The sequence below is a fragment of the Oxyura jamaicensis genome, chromosome 3 (genome assembly GCF_011077185.1).
Source record: "Oxyura jamaicensis isolate SHBP4307 breed ruddy duck chromosome 3, BPBGC_Ojam_1.0, whole genome shotgun sequence".
NCBI lineage: Eukaryota > Metazoa > Chordata > Aves > Anseriformes > Anatidae > Oxyura > Oxyura jamaicensis.
The window spans coordinates 60249053-60275859 of NC_048895.1; the positions used below are offsets into that span (position 1 = coordinate 60249053).

A 26807-nucleotide genomic window follows, 5' to 3' on the forward strand; every position below is an offset into this window, starting at 1 on the left:
GCCGCAAGATAGAACACAGGAAGTTCCACAACAACATGCGAAAGAACTTCTTCATAGTGAGGGTGACGGAGCACTGGAACAGGCTGCCCAGGGGGGTTGTGGAGTCTCCTTCTCTGGAGATATTCAAGGCCCATCTGGATGTCTACCTGGGCAGCCTGCTCTGAGGAACCTGCTTTGCAGGGGGGTTGGACCCGATGATCTTTCGAGGTCCCTTCCAACCCCTACAGTTCTGTGATTCTGTGAAATATGCTAGCGCGGGCCAAGTGAGTGCATTGGATTTTTTTATGTGGTATTTGGCTGATTTCTATGTGAGGTTAATTTTGTTGGTTTTTTTTGCAGGTTTGTTTTGAAATAAAATCGTTCATATTTAATCTGACCAAAGTCATAGAATAATTAAATTATAAATAAATATACTTGCAGGGTGTAAAACCCTTTGAACAAAATGAACACTGTAAAAATAAGATTTCAGTATATAGATGCATCAAATGGTAACCCTATGTAATGGATACAACACAGATAATGGAAAATACTCTACTTGTTGTGGAAAAAAAGTACTGTATCTCCGGATGTGTGTGTACACCCCTGGACACAGCGTTCTATTACAGCACAGCAGCACAGCCCTGTGCTGGGCTAAAACAGGAGAGGGGCTGATCTCAGCCTGGCCACCTGACCTGGCTGCTCTGCCGGGATCATGTGGTTTCAGGTGTGTCCCTTCACACAGGTTTTTCCATGCAAAGATTAGCACGTGAGGAGTCATTTTCCAGGCAGCTTCTCTCAGCGCAAGGAGCAGGACCACGATCTGAAGGCGGACTGCCTCTTTGGCTAAGCTGACTTGGCACCCAGTTGCACCCTGTGTCACCAAAGTAAGTCCTCAGGTAACCACTGTCCTCACATGGTAGCAGGGAAGGAGGAGAGTGGGCTGGGAGAACGGAGGTGTGAAAAACAGAGGGAGCTCTAGGATAAACATCTTCTCACAGTGCCTGTAGTCATGTATATCCCGGACTGCTGTAGTTTCGCACGGGTTGACTCAGTGGATATGTGGGTGATTTATTTATTTTTAACCTGGGTTATTTCCTTGGCCCTGGGTGAGCTCCCAGTTCTGCAGGCAGCTGGCGGTGGTGCCTGCTGGCCCAGGCCCAGACACTCTACGTTGCTGCAGAAACCCTGTCCTGGCGCGGTGCATCTGTGTCTGCCTGGCTGCAGGAGTCACCTTTCTGGACTGAATGTTTTCCTAGCTCCCCCTAAACATGGCAGAGTTTACCACTTCCTCCTTCAGACTTATGGCTCACTGCAGTTAATGTGACCCAGCCAGGTCACAGAATGTCAAAAAATGGAAAATGTGGTAGGAAAACAAATTAGAACTGAAGTCAAAGATTAAAAACGAAGGCTGCTTCGATCAATAAACAGAACGATCCCAAGGTGAGGAAGGGTGAGCTGAGGAGCAGGAATGCTGTGGTGCGGGGTGAGCTGCCCTGACCTTCAGGCATGTGGTGGCCAGACAGTGAGGCACGTGGATAACGGGCTGGCTGGTGGGTTAGCTGCCTGATTTCAGAGGCAAATATTCCCTCTAGATGCATATTTGCTAGTGACAGGCTGTTGGAAAGTCACATGCAGCTAAAGAGAAGCAACTGGGAGAGCCTCTGGGATAAATGCAAGGGACACATCTGTCACTGGCACATTAGATGCATGACATCTAAGTGAAGTGAGATGATAATATAATGACTCTGGTCTAAAGAAACTCTGGGAAGCAAGCTGCAGATAATGGCATCTAGCACAGGAAATGAGGAATGTGAAGACACCAGAATAAAGCAAACAGTTTTTAAGGCTCTCAGTTTTGCCACAACAGCTCCATTGTTGGCAGTGTTTTTTATAAATACATTAACATGAAAAGGAGGACTAAAGAGAATCTCCGTCCTTTACTGGATGCGGGGGGGAACTTAGTGACAAGAGTTGAGGATAAGGCTGAAGTGCTTAATGCCTTCTTTGCTTTTGTCTTTAGCAGCAAGACCAGTTGTTCTCTAGATACACGGTCCCCTGAGCTGATGGAAGGGGATGGGGAACAGAACGTGGCCCTCACAATCCACGAGGAAATGGTTGGCGACCTGCTACAGCACTTAGATGTACACAAGTCGATAGGGCCAGATGGGATCCACCTGAGGGTGCTGAGAGAACTTTTGGAAGAGCTGGCCAAGCCATTTTCCATCATTTATCAGCAGTCCTGACTATCAGGGGAGGTCCCAGTCAACTGGTGGCTAGAAAACATGACGCCCATCTACAAGAAGGGCCAGGAGGTAGACCCGGGAAACTATAGGCCTGTTAGTTTGATCTCAGTGCCAGGGAAGCTCACAGAGCAGATTATCTTGAGCGTCATCATGCGGCACTTGCAGGGCAACCAGGCAATCAGGCCCAGTCAGCATGGGTTTATGAAGGGCAGGTCCTGCTTGACGAACCTGATCTCCTTCTATGACAAAGTGACGCACTTGGTAGGTGAGGGAAAGGCTGTGGATGTGGTCTACCTTGACTTCAGTAAGGCATTTGACACCATTCCCCACAGCATTCTCCTCAGGAAACTGGCTGCTCATGGCTTGGACTGGCATATGCTTCATTGTGTTAAAAACTGGCTGGGTTGCCTGGCCAAAGAGTCGTGGTGCATGGAGTTAAATCCAGTTGGAGGCCGGTCACTAGTGGAGTCCCCCAGGGCTCAGTATTAGGGCCAGTTCTTTTCAATATCCTTACTGATGATCTGGATGAGGGGATCGAGTGCACCCTCAGCAAGTTTGCAGACGACACCAAGTTAGGTGCGTGTGTCGATCTGCTCGAGGGTAGGAAGGCTCTGCAGGAGGATCTGGATAGGCTGGACCGATGGGCCGAGGCCAACGGTATGAAGTTCAGCAAGGCCAAGTGCCGGGTCCTGCACCTGGGGCACAACAACCCCAAACAGCGCTACAGGCTGGGAGATGAGTGGTTAGAAAGGTGCCTGGCAGAGAAGGACCTGGGAGTATTGGTTGACAGTCGGCTGAATATGAGCCAGCAGTGTGCTCAGGTGGCTGAGAAGGCCAACAGCATCCTGGCTTGCATAAGAAACAGTGTGGCCAGCAGGACTGGGGAAGTGATTGTCCCCCTGTACTCAGCTCTGATGAGGCCGCACCTCGAGTACTGTGTTCAGTTTTGGGCCCCTCACTACAAGAAGGACATGGAGGTGCTTGAGCAAGTCCAGAGAAGGGCAATGAAGCTGGTGAAGGGTCTGGAGAACAAGCCTTACAAGGAGCAGCTGAGGCAGCTGGGACTGTTTAGCCTGGAGAAGAGGAGGCTCAGGGGCGACCTTATTGCACTCTACAGGTACCTTAAAGGAGGCTGTAGCGAGGTGGGGGTTGGTCTATTCTGCCACGTGTCCAGTGATAGCATGAGGGGGAATGGACTAAAGTTGCACCAGGGGAGGTTTAGGTTGGATATTAGGAAGAACTTATTTACCAAAAGAGTTGTTAGGCATTGGAATAGGCTGCCCAGGGAAGTGGTTGAGTCACCATCCCTGGAGGTCTTTAAAAGAAGTTTAGATTTAAAGCTTAGTGATAGGGTTTAGTGAAGGACTTGTTAGTCTTAGGTCAGAGGTTGGACTAGGTGATCTTGGAGGTCTCTTCAAACCTAGATGATTCTGTGACTCTGTATCCACCTTTACCTGGGTGTCAGAGTTGAGCAAAAGAGTGTTACAATCAATGACAGAAAAAGTACAACAGCAAAAATTGGACTGCTTTTTCAAGTCATTTGTTTAATAATATACGTTCATATTGGCATTATTACTCTTGGCATTAGCCACAGTTCTGTGACTGCCTGTGTACTCTGCGAACTCTTCAGACTGAGTTGCGACATCCTCACCTTCTGATGTTGTGATGTCCTACTTTTCTTTATGTAACCAGAGACATTTGATTACAAGGTAATGCTTTAACTGGCCAGCACTTCCTCCCTCCCTTATTTAAGTTAAACTTTGACCCTTTTTTCTTTTCTGTGTATGCTTCCTTTTCACCACTGGTCTGTGACTCAGAGCATTCAAGCAACTGCCAGGCAGCAGTCATGGTTCTTCCCTGGCCTGTAGTGCACGCTGCGGTGTTTGCCCTGGCAGCCCTACAGGTCCTGGCCTCAGACACCTTCACTGCAGCTGTGTATGAGCATGCCGTCATCCTGCCACGTGCCACTCATGAGACGGTTTCTCCTGAAGATGCTTTGGCCCTGATGAACAAGAACATGGACATCTTGGAAGGAGCCATCAAGGAAGCAGCCCAGCAGGTACGAGATGTATCCTGAGTGGTGTTAATCATGTGTTCTCCTCCCGCTGACCCCCCTGGGGATGCATTGATGGAGACTTCTTAACGGAGCCTCTTCTGCCAGGGCGCGCGCATCATTGTGACTCCTGAGGATGGCATTTATGGCTGGGTTTTCACAAGAGAAACTATCTACCCGTACCTGGAGGACATTCCTGATCCAGAGGTGAACTGGATTCCCTGCACTGATCCCACAAGGTGATTCCTTCTGCAGCGGTTTGTTTGGTTTCCCATGGTGTCCCATGGAGTTGTGAGCTGCTCCTAAAAAATGCCTAAGAACTGCTAATGCTTTTGACATCAGGCAAGTTTCAGTTACAGAATTACAGTTGTATAATATCATATGAAGGTAAATTGCATAATAAGATTGACAAGGGAAACCTGTTAAAATGCTTTTTGAATGAGACACTTTAAAGAGAATTCAAAAATTATACTGAATTTGGGTTGCTAAATGTAGACAATCTTTTTTTTTTTTTTTTTTTTTTTTTTAATTTGGAAAATCTTTGATTCCAGGATATGTTGCTTCTTATTGTTTTCCTTTTTTCCACACTATTTCAAATGGACCTAATTGGAAATTTTTATTGCTAGTTTCTGATTTGTTTTGTTGTTTTGTTTATAAATGCTATGTTCACATAAAACCACAAATACTGTTTTTATGAAGAGCTGAAAACTGGTTTCTGAAAAGCTAGTAATAGATGTGATGAGGTTGCTAGTCAAAGTCGAAATCTGTGAGTGATACAGACGTAGAAAGTTTTAGTCTTAGTTTTTCACAGTTAGAGTAAGGTAAAGTCCTAATTGCTAGACTCTCTGTGCTCTGGAATATGATCTGTCACTCAAGTGTCATGTTCCAGCAGGACTGTGGTAACCTGAAGTTGCACACTGGACTTCAGACCCATACGGTATGCAGTAAGTGCTCAGCCATAGAAATACAAACATGGTCTGGCTTTTGCAGTGCAGCTTTCTTCACCTGCTCAAAGATGAGATGCTAAGACCATGGTATGACGTCTGTAATGAGATTCCTCAATGGTTCCAAGAGGAAGCGGAGGAAGTGCAGGATTTGCAGCTTTTTACTGAAACATAAGTTAACTAAAATATAAGGAATCTTTCTCAATAAGTGAAGTGTGGGGGGTAGCAACGTCTAAGCATGTCTTTATTCCAGTTCCTCAGTTAGGTTTTGTGAAGGTGATGTCTGTATCTTTTCACTGTCCTAAGTCAGGTTTTTCATCAGCAGCCTTGTGGGACTGTAATGCCTGCCATCACATTCTGGCATGCCCTATTCCTCAGTGCTCCCTATGTATTTGGCATGACAGTCCTCCTGCATGGTCCATCTCATGTATGATCTTTCACAAAACAACGGTGATGAGCGTGCCCTCCCCCTGCCCCAGGATTATCTACTCTCTGCAGACCCCATTCTGGGTGCCCAGGGCACTGGTAGGCAGTCCAGCAATAACATTTCCATCTGGACACCAATGGGAAGGCCTCAAGGCTTCAGAACCTGCCTCAAGGCACAGATAGCAATCCACGGGAGTACTGCAGCCACCCTACATATATGCCTGCCCTGATGTGACTGCAGGATCAGGGATATTGTCAGCATGCCTTCAGCAATCCAGTGATGGACACCATGGTCAGTACATATTTTCTTATTTTATTTTATTTTTTCTCCTGATCTAAAACACCTTAGATTTGCTCCAGCACCAGTGCAGGAACGGCTCAGCTGCATGGCCAGGAATAACTCCATCTATGTGGTTGCAAACATTGGGGACAAGAAGTCGTGCAATTCCAGTGATCCCAGTTGCCCCAGTGACGGTCGCTACCAGTACAACACCAATGTCGTCTTTGACTCAGAAGGGAAACTGGTGGCTCGTTACCACAAGGTAAGAAGTGGCCTTGAAAGCCATTTTTTTTCCACATCTTCCAAAATGTCTCCATTAGGCAAGACAATTTAATGCCAGTAATTGTTCCATGGCAGATGCCTCCCTCGTATAGGTTTTTGCTATAATTTAAAAGAATCTCTCTGTTCCTGTGAAGTATTAACACTAAATTTGTATTTACTGTCATGTTTCCTAAAGCAGACTAGAATGAAAACAGTTTGACTGATTGCTCAGGTCCAATGTTAGTTGGTTGACTGCCTCAGTTTAACTTCCTTTTACTGGAAATCCTGGTGCTTGAGCAATCCTAGTTTTCTATGCCAGCTTTTTACCAGAGTACCCCTTCATGTTCCAGCATTTTAAAATGTTCATCTGCATCTCATCTTACATGAACAGTCAGATTTATGGAAAACAGGCTCTATCCTATCAGTGTTTTTCTTATGATGTTTCAGCACAGCTTCAGGACAGCTTTTGCATAACAGGATTTATGGACCTATGCTGGGAGCAAAAACTGATGAGAGCACTGAAACATTTACAACCAATGAAAGTATCTTTTTTTTTTTTTTTTTTTTTTCAGCTTTATGTACCTCTGTGGTAGTTTTACCCTGCTTGGCAGCCAAACTCTACCACAGTCCTTTTTGTCACCCAGTATTGGGCTTGGAGGCTTGAGATAGAAGTAGATTTGATCAGAGCACTGTAGAGGGAGCTTACAGTTATCATTCTTAGTTAACAGTCGCTAGTTACAATGTTGTCTGGGTTGTCCTCAATATTTGTCTATGTGATCCTGTTTTATATGATCCATGCCATATCTCCTTTTTACTGTATATTAAGCCAGAGAGTTTATTAAAGGCTGTGTTTGGTTTTGTCAGCTCACTGTGCTGTAAAGCACTGGCCTTGAGCCTAATCTGGTATTCAGGCCCTGTATTGCTATCATCCCTGTCCTCTGGGAACTATCTCTTTGAGAATATTAACAACTCTGTGTTCTCTTTTTTTTTTTTTTTTTTTTCTCCTCTGGAAGTTAGTTTGAGGATGACATCAGGATGACATCCTCCTTCTTTCCCAATGGGCTAATTAGCTTTTGAGTATTTTGAATGTCTCTGGGTAATCATCTTTTGCTACCTTCCACCCCTTGCCTCTGTGAAATTTTTATTTTAAAATTACCACAATATACTCTTGCACCACGATCATCACAATCTTCTCAAAGTTCACTTACATCAAACAAATAAATAAATAATCCCCACACCAAAATAAGCATAACATCAGCACAAGACTGAGAAAGTGGGTAATATACACACATTCCACCCCTTGTCCCTTCACCACATTACTGCAACATGTATTCTTCACAATTATTACTTTCTTAAGTTGTTCACAACTATTACATTCTAAACAATGTCCAGTCCATGATTCTGCCTGTTACTTCTCTCAGTTATCATCATCTCAAATTCCTCAAGCCCCACTGCTGAGTACCATAAAGGACTGTTGTTTTATTCAGCTGGGCAGCTAAACTCCACCACAGCCACTCTCTCACTCCCCTTCCTCAAAGGAAAACGGGGAGAAAATACAATGGAATAGGCACAAGGCTTGAGATAAGGACAGGGAGATCACTCAACATTAATTGTCATGGGCAAAACAGACTCATTGCAGGGAGATTAATATAATATATTGCCTATCACTAGAGGACTAGAACACTGAGAAACTAAAAGCAAACTAAAATCACCTTCCCCACCCCAAACAACCCCTTTTACATCCTCCCTTCTGAGTGGTACAGGGGAACAGGGAATGGGGGCTGCGGTCAGTCCCTAACACTTCATCTCTGCTGCTCCTTCATGGTCACTCCCTGCCCCTGCTCCATGTGGGGTCCCTCCCACGGGATGCCCTTCTTCCCGAACTGAGCCTGCGGGTGCTGCCCACAGGCAGCACCTCTTCAAGAACTGCTCCACCAGGGGCCTCTCCACAGGCCACAGGGGAACTTCTACTCCATGCCTGGAGCACCTCCTGCCCTCCTGCACTGACCTTGGGGTCTGCAGGGCTGGTTGTCCCACAGTTTCTCACTCCCTCTCCTAGCTGCAGTTTTACAGCGATTTTTCTCTTTCTTCAGTCTGCTCTCCCAGAAGCTCAACCAGCTTTGCTCTCTGGCTCAGCTCTGGCCAGCAGTATGTCCCTTTGGAGCTGGCTGGAGCTGACTCTGACTTGACACGGGGCAGCTGCTGGGCTCTGCTCACAGAGGCCACCCCTGCAGCCCCCTGCTACCAAGCACTCACCATGTAAACCCACGACAACCTACTTGTAAGGATCATCAAAGTTGTGTGGGGTTCATATACCAGATATATCACACTAACGTGGCTAGACTGAAGTCAGTTGTTTATTTAATGCACTTTGGACCTAGTATTCCACCTAGGTCTTCACAGGTGATGCCAAGATACTTATTTGCTCACAAACTGGATGAGACTAATGCTGAGGCTGGTCCCCCATGTGCCAACCGGGCATGGCACAAGTGCCAAGTGCCAAGTTCAATAACCCTGAACCCACTTTCTGGCTTGGTTACGCGTGTTTATTGCCTAGGCTGCCTGTATATTAAAGGACTCTTTTAGTTAAGGGGAACCCAAAGGAAGAATGAAAAAGTTACAAAGCAGGGAGCGTCACAGACTTGGATTCCTCTGTCAGCTGAGACAATTTGCCTCCTCCCCATCAACACCACCTTTGTTTTCTTCTGTTTTGTGGTCACCTTTTGCTGTCTCATGCTTCCTGCTGGTACTGTTGTGTACTGTTGTGTTGGTACAGGCTGTCCATGCATCTTCACATCAAAATTACCAACCCACCAGATGTTCTATGCTCCTCTTCCATTATAATTTCTGTGGTCTGTGCCTTCTGGGTCACCAGTTTTTTAAACTTAGGTGGGGAGATGGGAAAGATCATTTTTATGGGAGTTACAGGTAGCTGACATAGTAGACCAGCAGATAGCCAGATGTTTTTCTAGCTAGATGCCTGGGCAACATCTGTCTTCCCATGTCAACTTTTTGGGCACTATGGTGATCATACATATGATGGCTTCCTACATATGAGGGTTTCCATCACAGGTTTAAAAACCTGAAGTCACTCAGAACAGTTTTGCAGAATGACTCCAGGATATGGTAGTAGGTACCCTTAACTGGTTTCTGGTTTTATTTCTTCTCCTATAGTATAATCTGTTTATGTCAGAACAAAAACAGTTTAATTACCCTGAAGAGCCAGAAGCTGTCACCTTCGAGACACCCTTTGGGAAGTTTGGCATTTTCACTTGCTTCGACATCCTTTTCTGGGAGCCTGCCGTGGTGCTGGTGAACAAGCTGCAGGTGGACACGGTGCTCTTCCCGACAGCCTGGATGAACGTCCTGCCCTTTCTGACTGCTGTGGAGTTTCACTCTGCCTGGGCTATGGGCATGAGAGTCAACTTCCTAGCTTCCAATACTCACAACACCATCATGTCCATGACAGGTAATTAATTTTAACTCTGAAAAAATCATTATAACCAGGAATCTTTATTCCCTGTTTTGCAAGGTCATTTTGCAGAGGAATATAATGTGTTCATCTGGAAGACGAAGAGTTTAGCCAACAAAATTGAAACCTGGCAAACCCTCTCCCTACTGGTGCCATACAAGGCACAGCAAAATTTCTGGTGTTCTCTTTGCTCCTCCATAGCTTCTTAAGAGTTTCCTGTCTTTCTTTTAATGCCTCCAAACAAGCAGTAAGTTACTACTGCTTCTACATGAGTAGAAACTTCTGAAACTTAAGCTCTTTTCCTTTAGACCTCCAAATCTGTTCTTAAATGCAGAACTGTATTGTACACCCAATGCATGGCTCCATTTATTCTGGACAAATGAAAGACTCATTTATGGCTTTATTAAACACAGTTGTGGAAAAGTGTTGAAATCATTTGTTCAGACCTATTGCAGTGACACTGCTAAGAAGTGTGCATTTTCTTTTAAGAGTTTGACACTGACTTTCTAGAGTTTAGCTTATGGGATAATATATTTCAGCTAGACAAATATATTCATTGTGCCCTTAAATCACAGTATTGGACTGGGGCTTCTCATTTGAAATGCTTAATAGGCTACTGCTTACTGTCCATTTTATGTAGCTGAAGGGCAGAGCTCTTTGACAGTAATGGGCACGTCAGATTTTCTTTGATTTTCCTCCATCACTTGGCACTGGCCAGGTGTGAATTCCCCAAGTGCGGAGTCTTCAGGTAGTATAAACTGAGCTAGACAGCTATTATCTCTTCCTGTGCCCATCATGATGGGCTTGTGATACTTGCCTGTGTGGTTTTTTGCATGTTCTCAATCAGTACTTACTCCTTTTACATCAAATTATCAAGGAAGAAGGAATTCTCAGTCAACTCTGTTGCATACAGGAGAAAAGAGAACTGGGGAGGTCATGAATACAGTCATGAGGTAATACCGTCTGCCTTTTGGCTATACTGAGCAGACCTCATGTAGAGAAATAAATGCTACTCTTTGCCAAAGCATGATCTCTATACTCTGAGTTACTAATAGTTGTCTTTGGTGAGAATATAATTTCTATAATATTTATAAAAGACTGGATAAGCTAGCAATAGAGATAATTAAAAGGATAATATGAAGTGTTTGAACTATTTTGGACTGAAAATTGCATTCTTCTCAGGGAGCGGCATTTATGCACCAGATGGAGCCAGAGCCTATTACTACAATATGAAAACTGAGGAAGGCCGTCTTCTCATTGCTGAACTAGATTCACACCCTCGCCTTTCTCCTGCCTCCCCTCCTGCTGTCAGCTGGAGTTCATATGCTTCAAGTGTAGAAAAATGCATACCAGATGAACATGACTTCAGTGGATTGGTCTTCCATGACCAGTTCACTTTCACTGAGCTCACTAAGCCAGAGGGAAGTATCACTGTTTGCCAGAAAGACCTCCACTGTCACCTGAGCTACAAGATGGCAGGGAAACAAGAAGATGAAGTTTATGTGCTAGGTGCTTTTGATGGGCTTCATGTTGTTGAAGGACAATACTATCTGCAGGTAAAGATTCTTTGGGAGGTGTTATTTACTTTAGAAAGTTTCTTTCCAGGGAGAAACCTTCAGCTCCTTGGGGCAGGACGGGAGAAGGACAATGATTTATTTCTTGTATGCTATAGTCCTGGTGTCCTATTTGTTAGCAATAGGAAGTAGTTGCTAAAATGTCCAAATATCCAAATGTGCCTTTAAATCCAAGAAGTGCAGTGCAGAGGTCTCTCAACCTCTTTATGTTCTCAGAGGCCACACGCTATTTTTTAGACATACAGTATTGGCTAGATAGGGAGCTACACTTTAGTCTTCTGTTGCGAGTCTCTGCAGTAAGTGTTCTGAATCTCTCCTTTAATCTTTATCAAATGGTTGCTGTTAAAAAAAATCACTTGATTATCTATCTTTATGAAATGTTCTGAGAATTGGCAACTAGAAGAATTAGTGGAAATGCCACTGGCCTGCAGGGATCAAATAAAGAGCTCTGGCAGTGCTTACATCAGAAACAAAAGTTATTTCTAACTATTAAGGCAGCACAGGTCTGTAATACCCTCCAGTCAGGTCAAGGGTGAAAAAGTAAGCTACAACTGAAGTTTATGAAAGAGATTTCGATTAAAGATTATAAAAGAAATCCTGTGACTGTCACCTACTCCAACACACACAAGGTTTAATGGCACAAGGCTTTCATATCAGAATATTTCTGACTTGCTCAATATGTTGGCTTTTTGTCTTCCCCACAGATATGCACGCTGCTCAAGTGTAAGAGCACAGACCTGAGCACATGCGGGCAGCCAGTGGAGACTGCACAGACCAAGTTTGACATGTTCTCCCTCAGTGGCACGTTTGGCACTAACTATGTCTTTCCAGAGGTCTTATACAGTGACGTGCAGCTGGCCCCAGGGGAATTTGAGGTAATGGTGCACTCTGGAACTGGTTCATGTTAGACTTTCTGTGGACTAGTAGTGGAATAACTACATTAAAACTGCCAAAGACAACTTTTTCATACTGAATAATCAGACATACTTTATACTTTTCAATGAAGTCATGTTGTGGTTTAACCCGGCCAGCAGCTAAACACCATACAGCTGTTTGCTCACCCTCCCCCCTCTCTCTCTGGGATAGGGGAGAGAAATGGGAAAGTGAAGCCTGTGAGTTGAGATAAAGACAGTTTATTAAGACAGGAAAACAATAATAGTAATAATAATAATAGTACTACTAATAATAATGTGTATGAAACAACTGATGCACAGTGCAATCACTCACCACCCACTGATTGATGCCCAGCCTATCCCCGAGCAGCCGGCCCCCCCATCCCAGCTAGCCACCCCTATCTATTGTTCAGCATGACATCAGATGGTATGGAATACCCCTTTGGCCAATTTGGGTCAGCTGTCCTGGGTCTGTCCCCTCCCAGCTCTTGCTGCACCCCCAGCCTGCCCGCTGGCAGGACAGAGTGAGAAACTGAAAAGTCCTTGGCTTGGTGTAAGCAGTGCTCTGCAGCAATTAAAACATCAGTGTGTTATCAGCACTCTTCTCATCCTAATCTAAAACATAGCACCCTACCAGCTACTAGGAGGAAAATTAACTCTGTCCTAACTGAAACCAGGACAAGTCACTAGTTGCCTTGATATCGTCTGATGTACCTTCTTCTTGTTTTGTTACATCTTCCTGAGTTCTTTGTTTGTTCATAGTAGTATTCCTCTAATTATGTCTTTCTGTTACTTTTCCCAATCAGGTATTGAATGATGGGCGTTTAATAAGTAAGACAAAACCAACAAAACCAGTTGTCACTGTGACGCTTTTTGGTCGGTGGTATGAGAAGGATCATCTATAGCAAGATCCACAACTGACAGCCTTCCCGTGACGTTACCATAACTGAAGCTGTACACTAATAATCTCATGTCCAAATGAGATACAGCATCCTCTACTACAATAATCAGGATTATATTTCATTCTTCATGTTGAACAAAGTTCTCAATGTGATTTGTTTAGGAAAAAATCAGCAACATTATTGTATTGCTACCATTTATTGTGAAGTAACTATTTCTATATTGTAAGAATACTACGCTTTAATTAGTACAAAATAGCAGTTGTGTTTCTCTCACTGTTTTCTGGATTTTTATTTTTTTAGCCCTCAGAAATTCTGTATTTTGGGACAGAGGATAAATTCTTACTAAAACAGCATTGCATATTTTATAATTGCAGATTGCTGAGATCAGTAAATAAAACACTGAAAGATGTGATTCATGACAGCTCCATGCAACAAAGCTCAGTAATGCTTTGTCTCTGATATGCAGCTACAAGTGATAATTACTTTACCAGTCTGATCTTTTATCACAGTTCCACAATTCTTTCTCCTATTTGTGTTGTTTTGGGTTTGTTGTCTTTATGCCAACGGTTAACATGCTGTGACGTGTAGCAGCACAGAACAGTGCATCATGGAGGCTAAGCTAGAACTCCAATCAAAGAGCCCACCCTGAACCAAAATCTGCTGGCTCTTCTTGTACAGAACTGAAGATGAATCACCATTTTCCAGAAACCTCTGTTGAACCAAAACTTGAAACTGAAAACCCAAAATATTCCGCTTGCTGATTTTTAACAAGTTTATCAAGACCTGTTGGCTGTACTGGATACAGTGCTGGAACTGTGTGTAGCCAGAAAAAAAGGTCACTGAGTGACAGTGTCATGTAGCAGCTTCTTCCTCTTATTTTTTTTATTTCTCCCTTCTCATGTAACACCAGCATATGTGAAATAAGCCTTACCTTTGCTTCTTGATAATAATGCTGGGCGGTGCTGATCTGCAAGTGCATTAACTGTTGGGATTAGGGGGTTTAGATTTCTATTTGATACCAGCAACTCCTGGTGAGAAAGCACTGTTCATGTCTTTGCTTCCTCATCTTTCCAAGTGACCTGGGGAAGCAGATCCTCTTCCTTTAGCATATTGGTGTATAGAGATATGCATCTCTTTCTGTGGACCTTTAAAAAGGGTCAGACAGCCCTATTAATCCCAATTCCACTTCCTTTTCCCCACACTGGCACCATTTCTGGTCCCATCAAATCACTCGCAAGGTTTTCAGCTCCTCGTACTTCAGTTACAAAGTTGACAAGAAGGTGGAAATGCAAATCCGATCTGGACTCCAGCACTGGTTATCACTGCTGGGCACCATATGACCTTTCTGCTTTCAAATACAAATAAATAGGTGTAACATAACACAATAGCATAAAGTTGTTCATCAAAATCCCAAATCTTCCTAACCCTATACCATATGCTCTGACTCACGGAAGCTCAACATCAGCGCTGCTAGATCCACGCTCTCTCAATACCTTTTTCACTGTTTGAGTCAGTTGTTGCCTGCCCACAGATCTATCTCAATTTAGCAAGGGATTATTCAGTCTGATCCTCTTCCCAGGTACACACTCAGTGCAGACACTGTCCTCATCCCCCAGGAACCTGGCAGGTCATGATGCAACTTGCCTGAGGAGAGGATCTGAGTTTAAAGGACACTATGGTATGCAAGGAGGTTTCATCTTGCAGTGCAGAAGGATGTAGCAGGAACACATGGTGAGGCAGGGAGGCAGCTCCTTCAGGACTGTTCCCTATTAATACAAGTCCTTTGGCTAAGGAAATGGGTGTGCAGGTAGTATATGATCCCAACCCTGAATCTGGCAAGTACCTTAAATTCAGGATTTGATTCAAGACCTCTGTTGTCTGACTAGGTAGATTTATGTGTTTGAATGTTGAATGTTTTCTCATAGAAGACTGGCATAAGCCATTATTGCACTAAATTCTTGTTGCCGCAAAGATTGCATAATATTCATAATCATGAAATGTGTTTTTGTATGAAGTGAGGCAGGCATACAGAATATAATCCTTTCCAAATCTACCCATTTGTCCACATACCAGCTCACTGTGCATACAGATAAGTCTGTGAGTTACCACTGATAACAATAGACTGTTCTTCCAGGCCAGTACAGCAAAAAAGCATTTCTTTATCTGACAGCTGAATCAGGAACAAAGAAGGTAAGAAACCTTAGCAAATATGATTTTTTTTTTTTTTTTTTTTTTTTTTTATGTGCAGCTTCAGCTTCAAGACTTCCAGTGGGGTGATCTGTAGATGTAACTAAAGCAGGGTGCAAAGGGCAAAATTTAGGAATTACGGTTCCCAAGGACAATGCTGCTCTAACAGAGATTTTTGAGGACTAGAGATCCTCAGAGCTCAGTTACTGAGCGGTGTGCTAATGGGTTTGCCCAGACAAGCAGCCTGCTGGCATCCCTGCTGTGATGTGGAGCAGCCCCCACAGGCCCCACAGCCCTGAGCCAGGGGTGGCACAGGCGGTGCCCAGGCAGCAGCACCCTCCTCTGGCAGCCCTGCCTGCACCCCACACCCTGCACTTTGCCCAGGAATGTGTCTGTTCCGGTCTTTGCCGTGATTTCCTAAACTCCTCTGGCTTGTTTTCCCGCTGTAACCTGGGCTTGCCTTCAACTTATTACAGTAATGCTGGGCCTGAATACTTGGTGAATCTGGCCAGCAATGCATTTCTTCAGCTGCAGCACAGCGGTGACTTCTCTGTCAGTGGTGTAACCATGGAGCAGGATTGCTCAATGTGTGCGGCTCTCCGGCCTTTGATGTTTGAGTCTTTAGGGGCACAGTGATTGCAACGCATGGTGTCGGCTTTCTGTAGTTCTGGAGAATTCCCTGGTTTCTGCAAGACTTTCCCTATTAAAGTCCCCTGGTTTTGCTCACCCCTGTCCTCCTCCAGGGTGGCTTCCAGACTTCAGGTATGGGGCTTTTGAGGGCTTGCGCCTCTGCTGTGGTTTTGGTGCTGTCCACTCTTGAGACCTGGGCCCTGGACAGCTACATTGCAGCTGTCTATGAGCACAGCGTGCTCTTACCTGCTTCTCCTGAGGAAGCCTTGATGCTGATGGACAGAAATAAGATTTCTGGATGGAGCTGCATAGTGAAGAGGAAGACGTTGTCAGGATGAAGAGTGTGTTCCTTGATGTCTTACTGAAAAGTCAATATGATTAGCAAGGTTATGTTCCTTCATCCTCACAGGCATGATGCAGCTGCTAACAGTGGACTGTTAATGAAGCACCTGGAGCTCTTGTAGTAAAGTGCTATTTCAAAAATATTATGCAATAAATTATTCTTCATGAGGAATAAAAATTGCTTGCTATAAGCAATTTCAAATTAATTATTGTGAAATAAATTATTTTTCATAAAATAGCAAAAAAGGTCTGTTGCTTAATTATTTTTTTACAAAACTAGTTAGTATTTCAGCTCTAGGCAGAAAGATCAGAATGGTTCAGGGGTTAGTGTATACCACAGTGTGTACCTGGGAGGGAGGGCACTCTAAATTGCTCCAGCTATAATAAGTCATTGGCCACAGGGACGTGCCATGGCAGGACCACACAGCTTATAACTGTACGTGGTATCAGCTACAGCTACACTCCACTGCACGCAGGTGGTCTGCCTTCAGCCGTGGCTGCATTTTTAACTGATAGAAGCCAAACACAGCGAGGTTGTACAGAATAGTGTGCCCTCACCATGAGAGCCTGGGCTAGCCCGGATATCAGTTGGGAAGCCTGGAGAAAGGTGCAGACGGAGCTTGTAAGTGATCCTTCTGTGAAGGCTCTTGTAGACCAGTGTTGCTCCTAACACGTTCTCTTAGGCATTTGTTCACCTTTTATTTATGGCATTGGAAATGATCCAATTCATGCAACTGTTTCTTTCTCTTCTTACCATAAATGAACGTTCTTGAATGTTGACATGCACTGTACTTCCCCAGATTACTCAATAGAAGATTACTTCCAAAACAAACCTGTTACAAACTTTACTCCTCCTCTTCCCATCTACTTTATATTCCCCATGACTCTTCCAGACTCAGAGCATTCAAGCAACTGCCAGGCAGCAGTCATGGTTCTTCCCTGGCCTGTAGTGCATGCTGCGGTGTTTGCCCTGGCAGCCCTACAGGTCCTGGCCTCAGACACCTTCACTGCAGCTGTGTACGAGCATGCCGTCATCCTGCCACGTGCCACTCATGAGACGGTTTCTCCTGAAGATGCTTTGGCCCTGATGAACAAGAACATGGACATCTTGGAAGGAGCCATCAAGGAAGCAGCCCAGCAGGTACGAGATGTATCCTGAGTGGTGTTAATCATGTGTTCTCCTCCCGCTGACCCCCCTGGGGATGCATTGATGGAGACTTCTTAACGGAGCCTCTTCTGCCAGGGCGCGCACATCATTGTGACTCCTGAGGATGGCATTTATGGCTGGGTTTTCACAAGAGAAACTATCTACCCGTACCTGGAGGACATTCCTGATCCAGAGGTGAACTGGATTCCCTGCACTGATCCCACAAGGTGATTCCTTCTGCAGCGGTTTGTTTGGTTTCCCATGGTGTCCCATGGAGTTGTGAGCTGCTCCTAAAAAATGCCTAAGAACTGGTGAATTCTTTAATCTCTTAAAATTCCAAATACTGTATAAATTAAATGCTTCAAAAAGAACTCTTAATTAAATGTAATTGAAATATGCAAGCTAAAAAGCATTGAGACAGCCTCACTTTTGAAAATTAGAAAAGGAGGAAAATGAGGAAATTTTAGGCAACATTGTTATTTTGAAATCATGTAAAAGCCTACTACTTCTGACTACTTGAGAAAGGTTTCTGTAACTATAAACCAGTTAATTATCATGGCAAAAGCATAGATTAAACAAGGTAATTCAGACCTCAGCTCATATGGCTGGGGTGATTTCTTAATCAAATAGCACAAAATATTTCTCTAGATTTGAATGAAATGCCTTTTAGAAATCCAACTGCTTGCACATCCAGTCTGCTGTGGCACATCAGGCTGCTCTGAATGTGTGTGTCGTCAGGGAACAAGGGTGCAAGGGTCTTCTCTAAACTAAGATTTAGTATTCTTCTGTTCTGGGACTTTATGAAGCAAGATTTCAAGAGTCCTCGGGTCTGCAAATGTTGTGACCACTCTTTACCAGTGGCTTACAGACAGCTGCCTTAAACAGAGTGAAGAGTTTTTAAAAAGGTCTTTTGAAACTGAGACTCAGACTTGCCTGAAAATTAATCTTTAAGATATTTTAAGTTTATACCTATATATTGACTTATTCTCTCCCTTGTCTTCTGAAGCTGCCCATAGCTTTGTATGTATGTTAGCTGGGAATTATATCCACACAGAAAATAACAAGTTGGCCTAAATAAGGGTACAGGAAAGAAGAGCACAGGGAGCCCATTTTTTAAAGCTAAAAGACACCAGAAATTTAGACTGATGCTAGGAACAGAGAGGAGAAAAAGAACAGAAGCCATCTATCCCTTTTCTACCACCTGGGGATATGCAGTTAGTGGAATAGTAAATTTGAATCCATTCCCCATCCAAACTTGAACTTGTAATTTTGTTGTTGATGTTTTTGTTTATTTCATAAAAAATGCCTTAGATTTGCTCCAGCACCAGTGCAGGAACGGCTCAGCTGCATGGCCAGGAATAACTCCATCTATGTGGTTGCAAACATCGGGGACAAGAAGTCGTGCAATTCCAGTGATCCCAGTTGCCCCAGTGACGGTCGCTACCAGTACAACACCAATGTCGTCTTTGACTCAGAAGGGAAACTGGTGGCTCGTTACCACAAGGTAAAGAGGTGCTTCAGCATCACCCTGCAATTGATCATCAGTATACTTTTCATCTCTTCGGCACCGATTTCAGCAGATTTATACAAGAATGTTAGGTAATTGTAGTGACAGCCAATCCAATGCAAGGCTCCTGTGGCCAGAGGGAAGAGCAGGCAAACACTTGATCCGTAGGGCAGTGTTCCCAGGAGTGCTGCAGCTGCAGAAGGCATGCTGGCTATCAAATGCCTCAAAGCTACATTAGTGAGATCAAACTGGAATGAAGCGTTGGCACAGCTGGCCATGCTCAGTAAATGTTAGCTGGTTCTTGGCACAGTTTTAGCCAAACCAGGCAGCACTTTCCCAGGTGATGCCTTGGCAGCATTTAGCAGTTAGCATTTGCTCAGCACTGCTGCCAGTAGACAGCAGGGACACATCCACCCCCTGCTCAACAAACCTCTGGGTGTGGGTTTTACTTCCTTTGACTCCCAGTTGCCATTGAGCCTCCTCAGGAGATCTCCAGTGGCTATGGAGGTAGCTTTGAGATACAGAAAACCACCTTTACCCAAAGGAATCTCAACCCACAGTTTTCCTTTAATCTCAGATAAAAAAATGACAGCTAGTTATATTGCCTTATTTTTAGTTTCTAATATGCCATTTTCTTTGCCTGCAGTACAACCTATTTAGACAAGAAACACAGTTTAATTACCCTAAAGAGCCAGAAGCTGTCACCTTCAAGACACCCTTTGGGAAGTTTGGCATTTTCACTTGCTTCGACATCCTTTTCCGGGAGCCTGCCGTGGTGCTGGTGAGCGAGCTGCAGGTGGACACGGTGCTCTTCCCGACGGCCTGGATGAATGTCCTGCCCTTTCTGACTGCTGTGGAGTTTCACTCTGCCTGGGCTATGGGCATGAGAGTCAATTTATTGTCAGCAAATACTCACAACATCAGAATGTCTATGACAGGTGAGTTACTTTAGGGAAAAGGGGAATAGTCTTCATAGGACAGGATTCAGAAGCAGGCAACATTGTTTTAAAATAGCCAGGTCTCTGGAAAATGGATATTTCAAGAAGATTAAAAATATTCTTGATGTTGTATTGAATGCAGTAAACCATTACTGGCAAGAAAATGTTGAAAGTTCAGGGAGAGGTACAACTAGAATGACATTATTTTTTTGTATTTCACAAGCAAGGTTTTCTTTCAGAAATGGCACAAAGGTTCAGTTAAATGTTCACCCTCTTGTTTAGAGGCAGCATTTTTTTAAATTTCAATCAACAGTTAAATAGACAAAAATGCTTTAAACAGAACTTAATAACCAATAAATGAAAGGAATTCTCCTTTGTATTGAATAAAACATTTTCAGATTTTTGTTGCTGCTGAAGAATTCAAGATGATATATTTTGGTTTGATCCGAATAGATATCTACTGCCTTTTTTTTTTTTTTCTGTTAACTGAGAAAACATTATTCTAGCTGCATATGTAACTACTCCCCAAAGCAGAAGTGAAAGCCACAAAGGAACATTTTTGTCTGCCGTTAAGACACTGGGTTGAATTTGGGCGCTGCTCTAGGTTTCCTTTTATGAAATGTAATTATGCCCACAGTTTCCTTCTTGGCAAATATGTCACTTCCAGAGCTCTAATTTCTATCATAATTAATCTAAGTTGTCAAAAATATATATGGCCTTGTGTGAAATTGCCTCTGAAGGCTCAGATTCAAGATCCAGTGAAGCACAAAACCTTTGGATTTTAGATTTTTAGTTTCATTTTTTAACTATGATGTGTATTTTAGTGTCTCTGTGCTTTAAAGTTCTTCCACAGTTCTCATTAACGAGTTGTCTGAAGACAGCCTCGTGTTTACAGGTGACAGAGCCCACGGTGCCACCCGCTGGGAGGTGGTGACGGTGGGCGCCATGCGTGTCGTTTGCAGGGAGCGGGCTGTTCACACCCGGTGGAGCGGCCGCCTACTACTACAACAGTGAGACAGAGGAGGGACGTCTCCTGGTAGCCGAGCTGAGCGCACGACCCCGTCTTTCTCCCACCTACCCTCCTGCAGTCAACTGGAGCTCATACGCTACAAGCATTAAACAGTTTACAGAAGACAACACTTTTCTGGGAGCTGTTCGGCGTGATATATTCACTTTCAGTGAACTCAAGCACGAAGCTGGAAATTTTACAGTTTGCCAGAAGGACCTCTGCTGTCATTTGACCTATAGGATGTCAAACAAGAGCAATGATGAAATTTATGTACTTGGTGCATTTGATGGGCTTCATGGTTCTGTCATAAAATACCATTGGCAGGTAATTTGATCAGAAGGGTTGAGAGTGGGTTGCATATGCCAAAATTAACGAGTCATTCCAAAATACTTGTTCATTCCTGCATTATAAGGAATTTTCTTTCTATCAAGTCCAGCTCTTGATTATTGAAATCCTACTGCATGTTACTTTTCTGTATCCTCTCACCACAGGTATGCACGCTGCTCAAGTGTAGGAGCACAGACCTGAGCACATGCGGGCAGCCGGTGGAGACTGCACAGACCAAGTTTGACATGTTCTCCCTCAGTGGCACGTTTGGCACTAACTACGTCTTTCCAGAAGTCTTGTACAGTGGGGTGCAGCTGGCCCCTGGGGAATTTGAGGTAATGGGACACTCCAGAAATGTTTGACATGAGGTTTTCCAGGCTGTGGTACTGGAAGGGAAACTGCTATGGCAGCTAAGTCAGAACCACTCCAGTTCTGCAGAACATAACTTAAGAGGACATTTAAACACATGGATTGAGTTCATCCTCATTGAGGAGAACATATAGATGCTAAGGCTGAGAATTTCTTCAGTGTTTTCTTTAGCAAGTATGCATTCCCACTTCACAGCCCAAAGCTATAAATAGCAGCTTTCAATTAGTAATGAGCATTATGCATAAGGATAGAGATCCAATGCAGTTAAAAATACTGAAAGGTATTTTTAAGGGGTTTGTCAGTTTCATTACTTTTTTACATGGAACTTCATATATTTTTGTCAAAATATGTTTCCATTCATAAACTTCAGGTTACATTTTGTAAAAGACTAGATGAAATCTTTATTGATTTGTAAGAGTTGTTTAGTAACTTGCAAGAGGCAATGACGTCAGTGAAAAAGGCTTGTAGAGCTTTAGGGGAAACAAGTTTATCTTATAATATACATGCATACTGACTGTCATAGAGGCTCTTATAAAGTTACAGATACTCACAGTCTGTGTACAATGATTCCAGACAGATCTGTAAAAAGTAGCTAAGAAAAGCAATGTATGTCCAGTAGACTGCAATTCTCTTTACTTCCATCTGGAAATTGTTTAGGGGTCTGCAAATCAAAAAAGATATATTACTGTCCTAGATATAACCTTCATCACTATGTACAAATAACTAATGAAAACATAACAAACCAGGTATTGCCACTCTTGTATTCCTATGAGATGGAGGAAATGATTTTTCTTACAAAGATGGAGCTGAAGGGACTGTAAAGGCTTTCAGGTCCAAGGAAATGTGGGAAGGCAGTGGCAGAGCTGAGCATGATACTTCAATTTTCTGAGCTCTGTTTCTGTGCCTGATGTGCAAGAACATTTCCATGCATGAGACAGAGGATTTTCTTTAAAAAGTGCTGTGCATAATTATTTGACCTCTAAGGCCTATCCCTTCTGTACCACGCAATACTTCTACTCTGTTAGTGGGTAATAGAATCACTCTTCCTCTTTTCAACTAGGTGCTACCTGATGGACGTCTGGAAAGTAAGAATACCACATCGAAGCCACTCTTAACAGCAACGCTTTTTGGAAGACATTATGAAAAGGACCTGAAGCATCCCCTGCAAACCTCCCCATAATGTAACTCCTTAACTCTTACACTGTCCGCATAGACAAGATGAGAATTTCCCATGGTGATCCATGAGATCCTCATGGTTTGTGGCAGTTATCCTGTATCATTCCTGTTCTGCAGTCTTACACTTCTGCTTAGCAGCTGTGGCAGTTCAGTTTATTTAGGAGAAAGAGATGTGATCACTGTGGTGTACCTGTATCAATGGTACATCATTTAAATAGTGCTTGAGCCAATACAACTATTATTTATGCTCAGTCACATGAATCTCTGATTAGAAAGTATTTTTTTTTTCAAAGATATAACATAGGTGGCCAGGATAATGCTAGTCAGACACTGATACTGAAATGTGTGAAATATGAAGTTTGCCAATTTACTGCTGAACAAATTTTCCCCAAAGAAGCCTTCTTGTCCCTTCTGCCCCTTCCTGTTTTTCATGAACACTTCATGAACAACTGTCCATGTTCCTCAGCCTTACACACCATTCAGCAGGGCCTTCCTAATGCTCAGTGGGCCTTGATGACATTCAGACCAAGGTACTTTACAATGAAGAAAAAAAACAGATTTGAAATGGTTTTAGGTGCAGCCTCAGAGAGAGAAAGTGGTTCTCCATGACCCACACAGACACCAAGTCTGTTCCATAAAGGAACTTCAGTTCTGCAGTTCCTCTGAGCTTTCATGGCACGCATGGCATGCATGGCATACACATGCTGGGTCCAAGCATTTCAGATCAGGCTTACCATATAAACATAGTGTACTCCAGCATTCCACTGGGTATTTGTAAAATTTCTTCAGAACTGTGAAAATGAAGGAAATATGTAATGTTTTAGTACCCAAGACACATTTGACCATGTAGTGTGAGAAATGTGCATTATTTGGGACTTCTAGCCATTATTTTATCTATGTCCCATTAATTGGGACATGTGAAACTTGGCAACCCTTGTTGAACATTGGTTTGCACTGGGGTCACCAGCCACACACATACAGTGAGAAGTGTCTCTGCAGCTGAGCAGCCAGGAGCTTTGCCTTGGGGGTGGTTCCCAAGGTGATGCTTTCCCATCCATCCTCTGAGTGCTGCTCACTCATCCATGTGCCCCTAAAGAGGTAAAAGAGCAACCAACGCCTCACAAATGCTCTGAGAAAGGCAAGTGCTACCCTGACATTCAAACTCCATTACTGAAAATGACCTTAAATTTTTTAAAAGGCTTCTTCCTGCAGCCCTCTTACCACACAGGTGCTGAAAGAACAGCAAACTCCAGGCACCTCCTTCTTATGAACCCTGCCACTCACCTCCATCTCTTACTCAGCTGCACCTTCAGCACTTCAGACAAAATACGCTTTTGTTAACCTGCCTAGATTTGCTAGCATGGGAGAAGAAAAAAAAAAGAGAGAGAGAGGGGAAAAAAAAGGAGGGACTTCTACTGTAGCTGCATGTGAATGTAATTTGACTTCTGTATTTGTTGCAGTCAAATCACCTGACTAAAATAATATTTCACTGGTTGGCATCAATAGCTTTACATGTTAATCCAAAAAAAAAAAAAAAAAAGAGGAATTTTAGGAGATTTTAGATGTTCCATGCTTCACAGATCATCAGTGTCACTCTAAAAACAGCATTCTGCAAGATGCTCATACTCTAAATCCTGAGTATTTCATACACTCCAAATGGACATGAAATATTAAAAGATCTTTCTGAAGTCGGAGAAGAATGCAACAGATCCCATTCACCTACAAGAGTTTATGTTGAATTCTAAGAAAGTTAACCAGCTATGCACTTATCTTCCCACCTGCTAGGTAGAAATTAGAAAAGAGAGAATTTAGTTGATCTTTTGGGAAATAAATAAATAAACAAATAAATAGCCTCTCCTATGTTTTCCTTAGGGGAAAGTATTTGAGTTTCTGAAAGAACAAGACTGTTTGCTGACTCCGGGATAGATATGCCAAAGAAGAATCAAATTAATTTTTAATGTAATTCATGTCAGTGACTCCACCCCAAAAGCTACTCCAGATGGTATCTTCATGAACTCCATCCTTCTCGGAACTGGAAAAGCTTTCTCTTCTCTTGTCAATATTCTTCCTTGATGTTGCCAAAGCAAACAAGATACACCTTTACACAGTGTCTCTGATCATACAGAGAGAACAACAAGTCCTTAATAGGTTTTACTGATGCAAGACTTCAGATGAAGGTAGAAAAACACTGCATTAAACAAATGTAATCCAAATCTTATGGCTGACTTAAGACTGGTAACAGATTCAGTGCATATTTAGTGGATGACAGACAGAATGGCCATGACCTGTGTTTGAGATGAAGAATTCATACATTTCTAATTAACCAAGAATCAAACTCTAGCCCCACCTCATCCAGATACTGTTTGCCATGTCACTGTCTGCCATCAAGGCAGGTAAACTGAAAAAGAGCAATAACTTGCAAAGGTTAATAAATACATCAGTAATTATTATAAGGCTTACCACACCTAATACAGGAACACTTCTCAGTGGCTTATGGAAGTCTGTAACATGTCATGGAGCCCAACAGAGAAGTAATTACAGCACACCTTCTAAAAATGAACCTCCCAGAAACTGATGCTGTAGACAAACAGCACTTCCTACAGAAGCCACGGATATCCATAACAGTCTTACCTGTGTATCAGCTAGAAAAGCTAGAAAAGATTGGTCTTGGTGAAGCAGAAGCTTAGCTTATTGACAGAAATATCTTAATTTATCTATCAGTTCAGAAGACAATTGAGAATTAACAAAGGCACTTGGAGCCTCCGTCTGTGAAAGTATTAAAATATTTACAGCAACCATTCAATATTTTAATTTTATAAGTCATCCTCCATTGTCTGTTCAGATATTCTCACGGCTGTAGTGAATTTGCACTAGAAATATGTACAATATAAAAAACACACTGTAATTACATGATTTTAACTCTGCCTACCCATCATCATTTGATGCTTTTAACATTAATGTGGATTTTGATGACCTCCTAGCCTGGTAGCAGTGAAAGTATGCAGGAGTAAAAAGAAGTGTAGGAAGGAGTTAATATTTTTAATGGCAGAACAAGACCAACTAAAACTGGAATAATCTGATACTGTGCATACTGAAGTTTACTACATATTCTATTAATTGAAAAGAAAGCTATGAAATAGAATTGACAATAAAATATTTGTCTGTAATTGTAATTCTTAACTAAAACAAAGCAGGAAAAGACATAAAAATAAGGAAAGTAATTTCATCATATAGACCATAGTAGCTTTAAAATACCACAGAAATGTATATTTTATAACTTATAATGTTTTATACTTTATTATCTATTATCAACACTAAATTAAATATTAAATTAAATATTAAAATTAATATTAATTTATTAATTATAGGTTATTAATATATTTATTTATACTACATGCTGAAGTTGGAGAAGAATGCAACAAATCCTATTCACCTACAAGAGTTTCTGTTGAATTCTAAGAAAGTTAACCAGCTATGCACTTATCTTCCCACCTGCTCGGTAGAAATTAGAAAAGAGATTTCAGTAATGAAAAATACTACACACAGGTGTAACTGCTTTTCATGAAAGTTGTGTTGACTTTTTGGGGAATTATAAGCATTAGTGAAGAGCTAAAACTTGGCAAAGAGCTGAATTAATTGTTTGCATGAGGACTACCATGTGCTAGGATGTGAGGTTCATATCTGGGCCTCAAACCCTAATTCCCTCAATTGTCTGTGGGGAAAGCAAAATGTCAGCTGCTGTTTCAGGTGTAACATAAACATATAACCACTGCTTGTGTTAATATCATTTTGTGTTGAGTATTCATGGGAACAACAAAAAAAAAATCACAAAGAAGCCTTATAGTTTCAGAGAAAACTGAAGTGCTGCAAAGCCTTAATGATCATCTATTGGCTTGAGCAATTCCAGTGATTTTGAACCCTCACTGTGAATGCAGGAACTTTGTGTTTGAATTCTTTTTCTTCCTCACAGACACCAACCACTAAAAATACTCAGCTCAGTTTAATTTTCAGACAAAACTTCCCTAGTAATTCCTATCAAATTTATGAATAACTTTGAAAAGATCAAAACATCATTCTGAAACATTTATGAAAATCTTAGGGAAAATATATAATAACAAGAAGCTTTAACATTTAGCACCAAGTCCCTT

General features: G+C 42.6%; 2 protein-coding genes and 1 long non-coding RNA gene across 5 annotated transcripts; 2 read left to right on the forward strand and 1 right to left on the reverse strand.

Annotated features, from left to right (window-relative positions):
* Nucleotides 1-721: 721 nt before the first annotated feature.
* LOC118164050 (pantetheinase-like) lies at nucleotides 722-13459 on the forward strand. 2 transcript variants are annotated; one of them, XM_035321322.1, is made up of 8 exons: nucleotides 722-875; nucleotides 4040-4281; nucleotides 4384-4514; nucleotides 5995-6187; nucleotides 9361-9655; nucleotides 10841-11214; nucleotides 11937-12107; nucleotides 12932-13459. In XM_035321322.1, the coding sequence occupies exons 2-8, from the start codon at nucleotides 4069-4071 to the stop codon at nucleotides 13028-13030; spliced, it is 1476 nt and encodes a 491-aa protein (XP_035177213.1). In that variant the 5' UTR covers nucleotides 722-875; nucleotides 4040-4068; the 3' UTR covers nucleotides 13031-13459. The 2 variants fall into 2 exon arrangements, with proteins under 2 accessions (XP_035177213.1, XP_035177214.1); XM_035321323.1 differs by having other exon boundaries at nucleotides 722-863.
* Nucleotides 13460-15951: 2492 nt separating this feature from the next.
* On the forward strand, nucleotides 15952-24156 carry LOC118164049 (vascular non-inflammatory molecule 3-like). Of its 2 annotated transcripts, none has more exons than XM_035321320.1 (8): nucleotides 15952-16129; nucleotides 17080-17327; nucleotides 17430-17560; nucleotides 18645-18837; nucleotides 19487-19778; nucleotides 20741-21111; nucleotides 21279-21449; nucleotides 22544-24156. In XM_035321320.1, exons 1-8 carry the CDS (start codon nucleotides 15979-15981, stop codon nucleotides 22661-22663), a joined length of 1677 nt encoding a protein of 558 aa, XP_035177211.1. In that variant the 5' UTR covers nucleotides 15952-15978; the 3' UTR covers nucleotides 22664-24156. The 2 variants fall into 2 exon arrangements, with proteins under 2 accessions (XP_035177211.1, XP_035177212.1); XM_035321321.1 differs by having other exon boundaries at nucleotides 16128-16185.
* LOC118164056 lies at nucleotides 24114-26200 on the reverse strand. Its single transcript, XR_004749316.1, has 2 exons — nucleotides 26152-26200; nucleotides 24114-24417 (listed from the first exon to the last, which is right to left on the reverse strand). It is a non-coding gene; the product is annotated as an uncharacterized LOC118164056 (long non-coding RNA).
* Nucleotides 26201-26807: the final 607 nt, after the last annotated feature.

Excerpts from the sequence above, each read along its gene's own strand:
- LOC118164050 (XM_035321322.1), top strand. The coding sequence starts at position 4,069 with ATGGTTCTTCCCTGGCCTGTAGTGCACGCTGCGGTGTTTGCCCTGGCA. Across the intron at positions 4,282-4,383 it reads TCAAGGAAGCAGCCCAGCAG|GGCGCGCGCATCATTGTGAC; the intron begins GTACGAGATGTA and ends CTCTTCTGCCAG. Across the intron at positions 6,188-9,360 it reads TGGTGGCTCGTTACCACAAG|TATAATCTGTTTATGTCAGA; the intron begins GTAAGAAGTGGC and ends CTTCTCCTATAG.
- LOC118164049 (XM_035321320.1), top strand. The coding sequence starts at position 15,979 with ATGGGGCTTTTGAGGGCTTGCGCCTCTGCTGTGGTTTTGGTGCTGTCC. Across the intron at positions 17,328-17,429 it reads TCAAGGAAGCAGCCCAGCAG|GGCGCGCACATCATTGTGAC; the intron begins GTACGAGATGTA and ends CTCTTCTGCCAG. Across the intron at positions 17,561-18,644 it reads CCCTGCACTGATCCCACAAG|ATTTGCTCCAGCACCAGTGC; the intron begins GTGATTCCTTCT and ends AAAATGCCTTAG.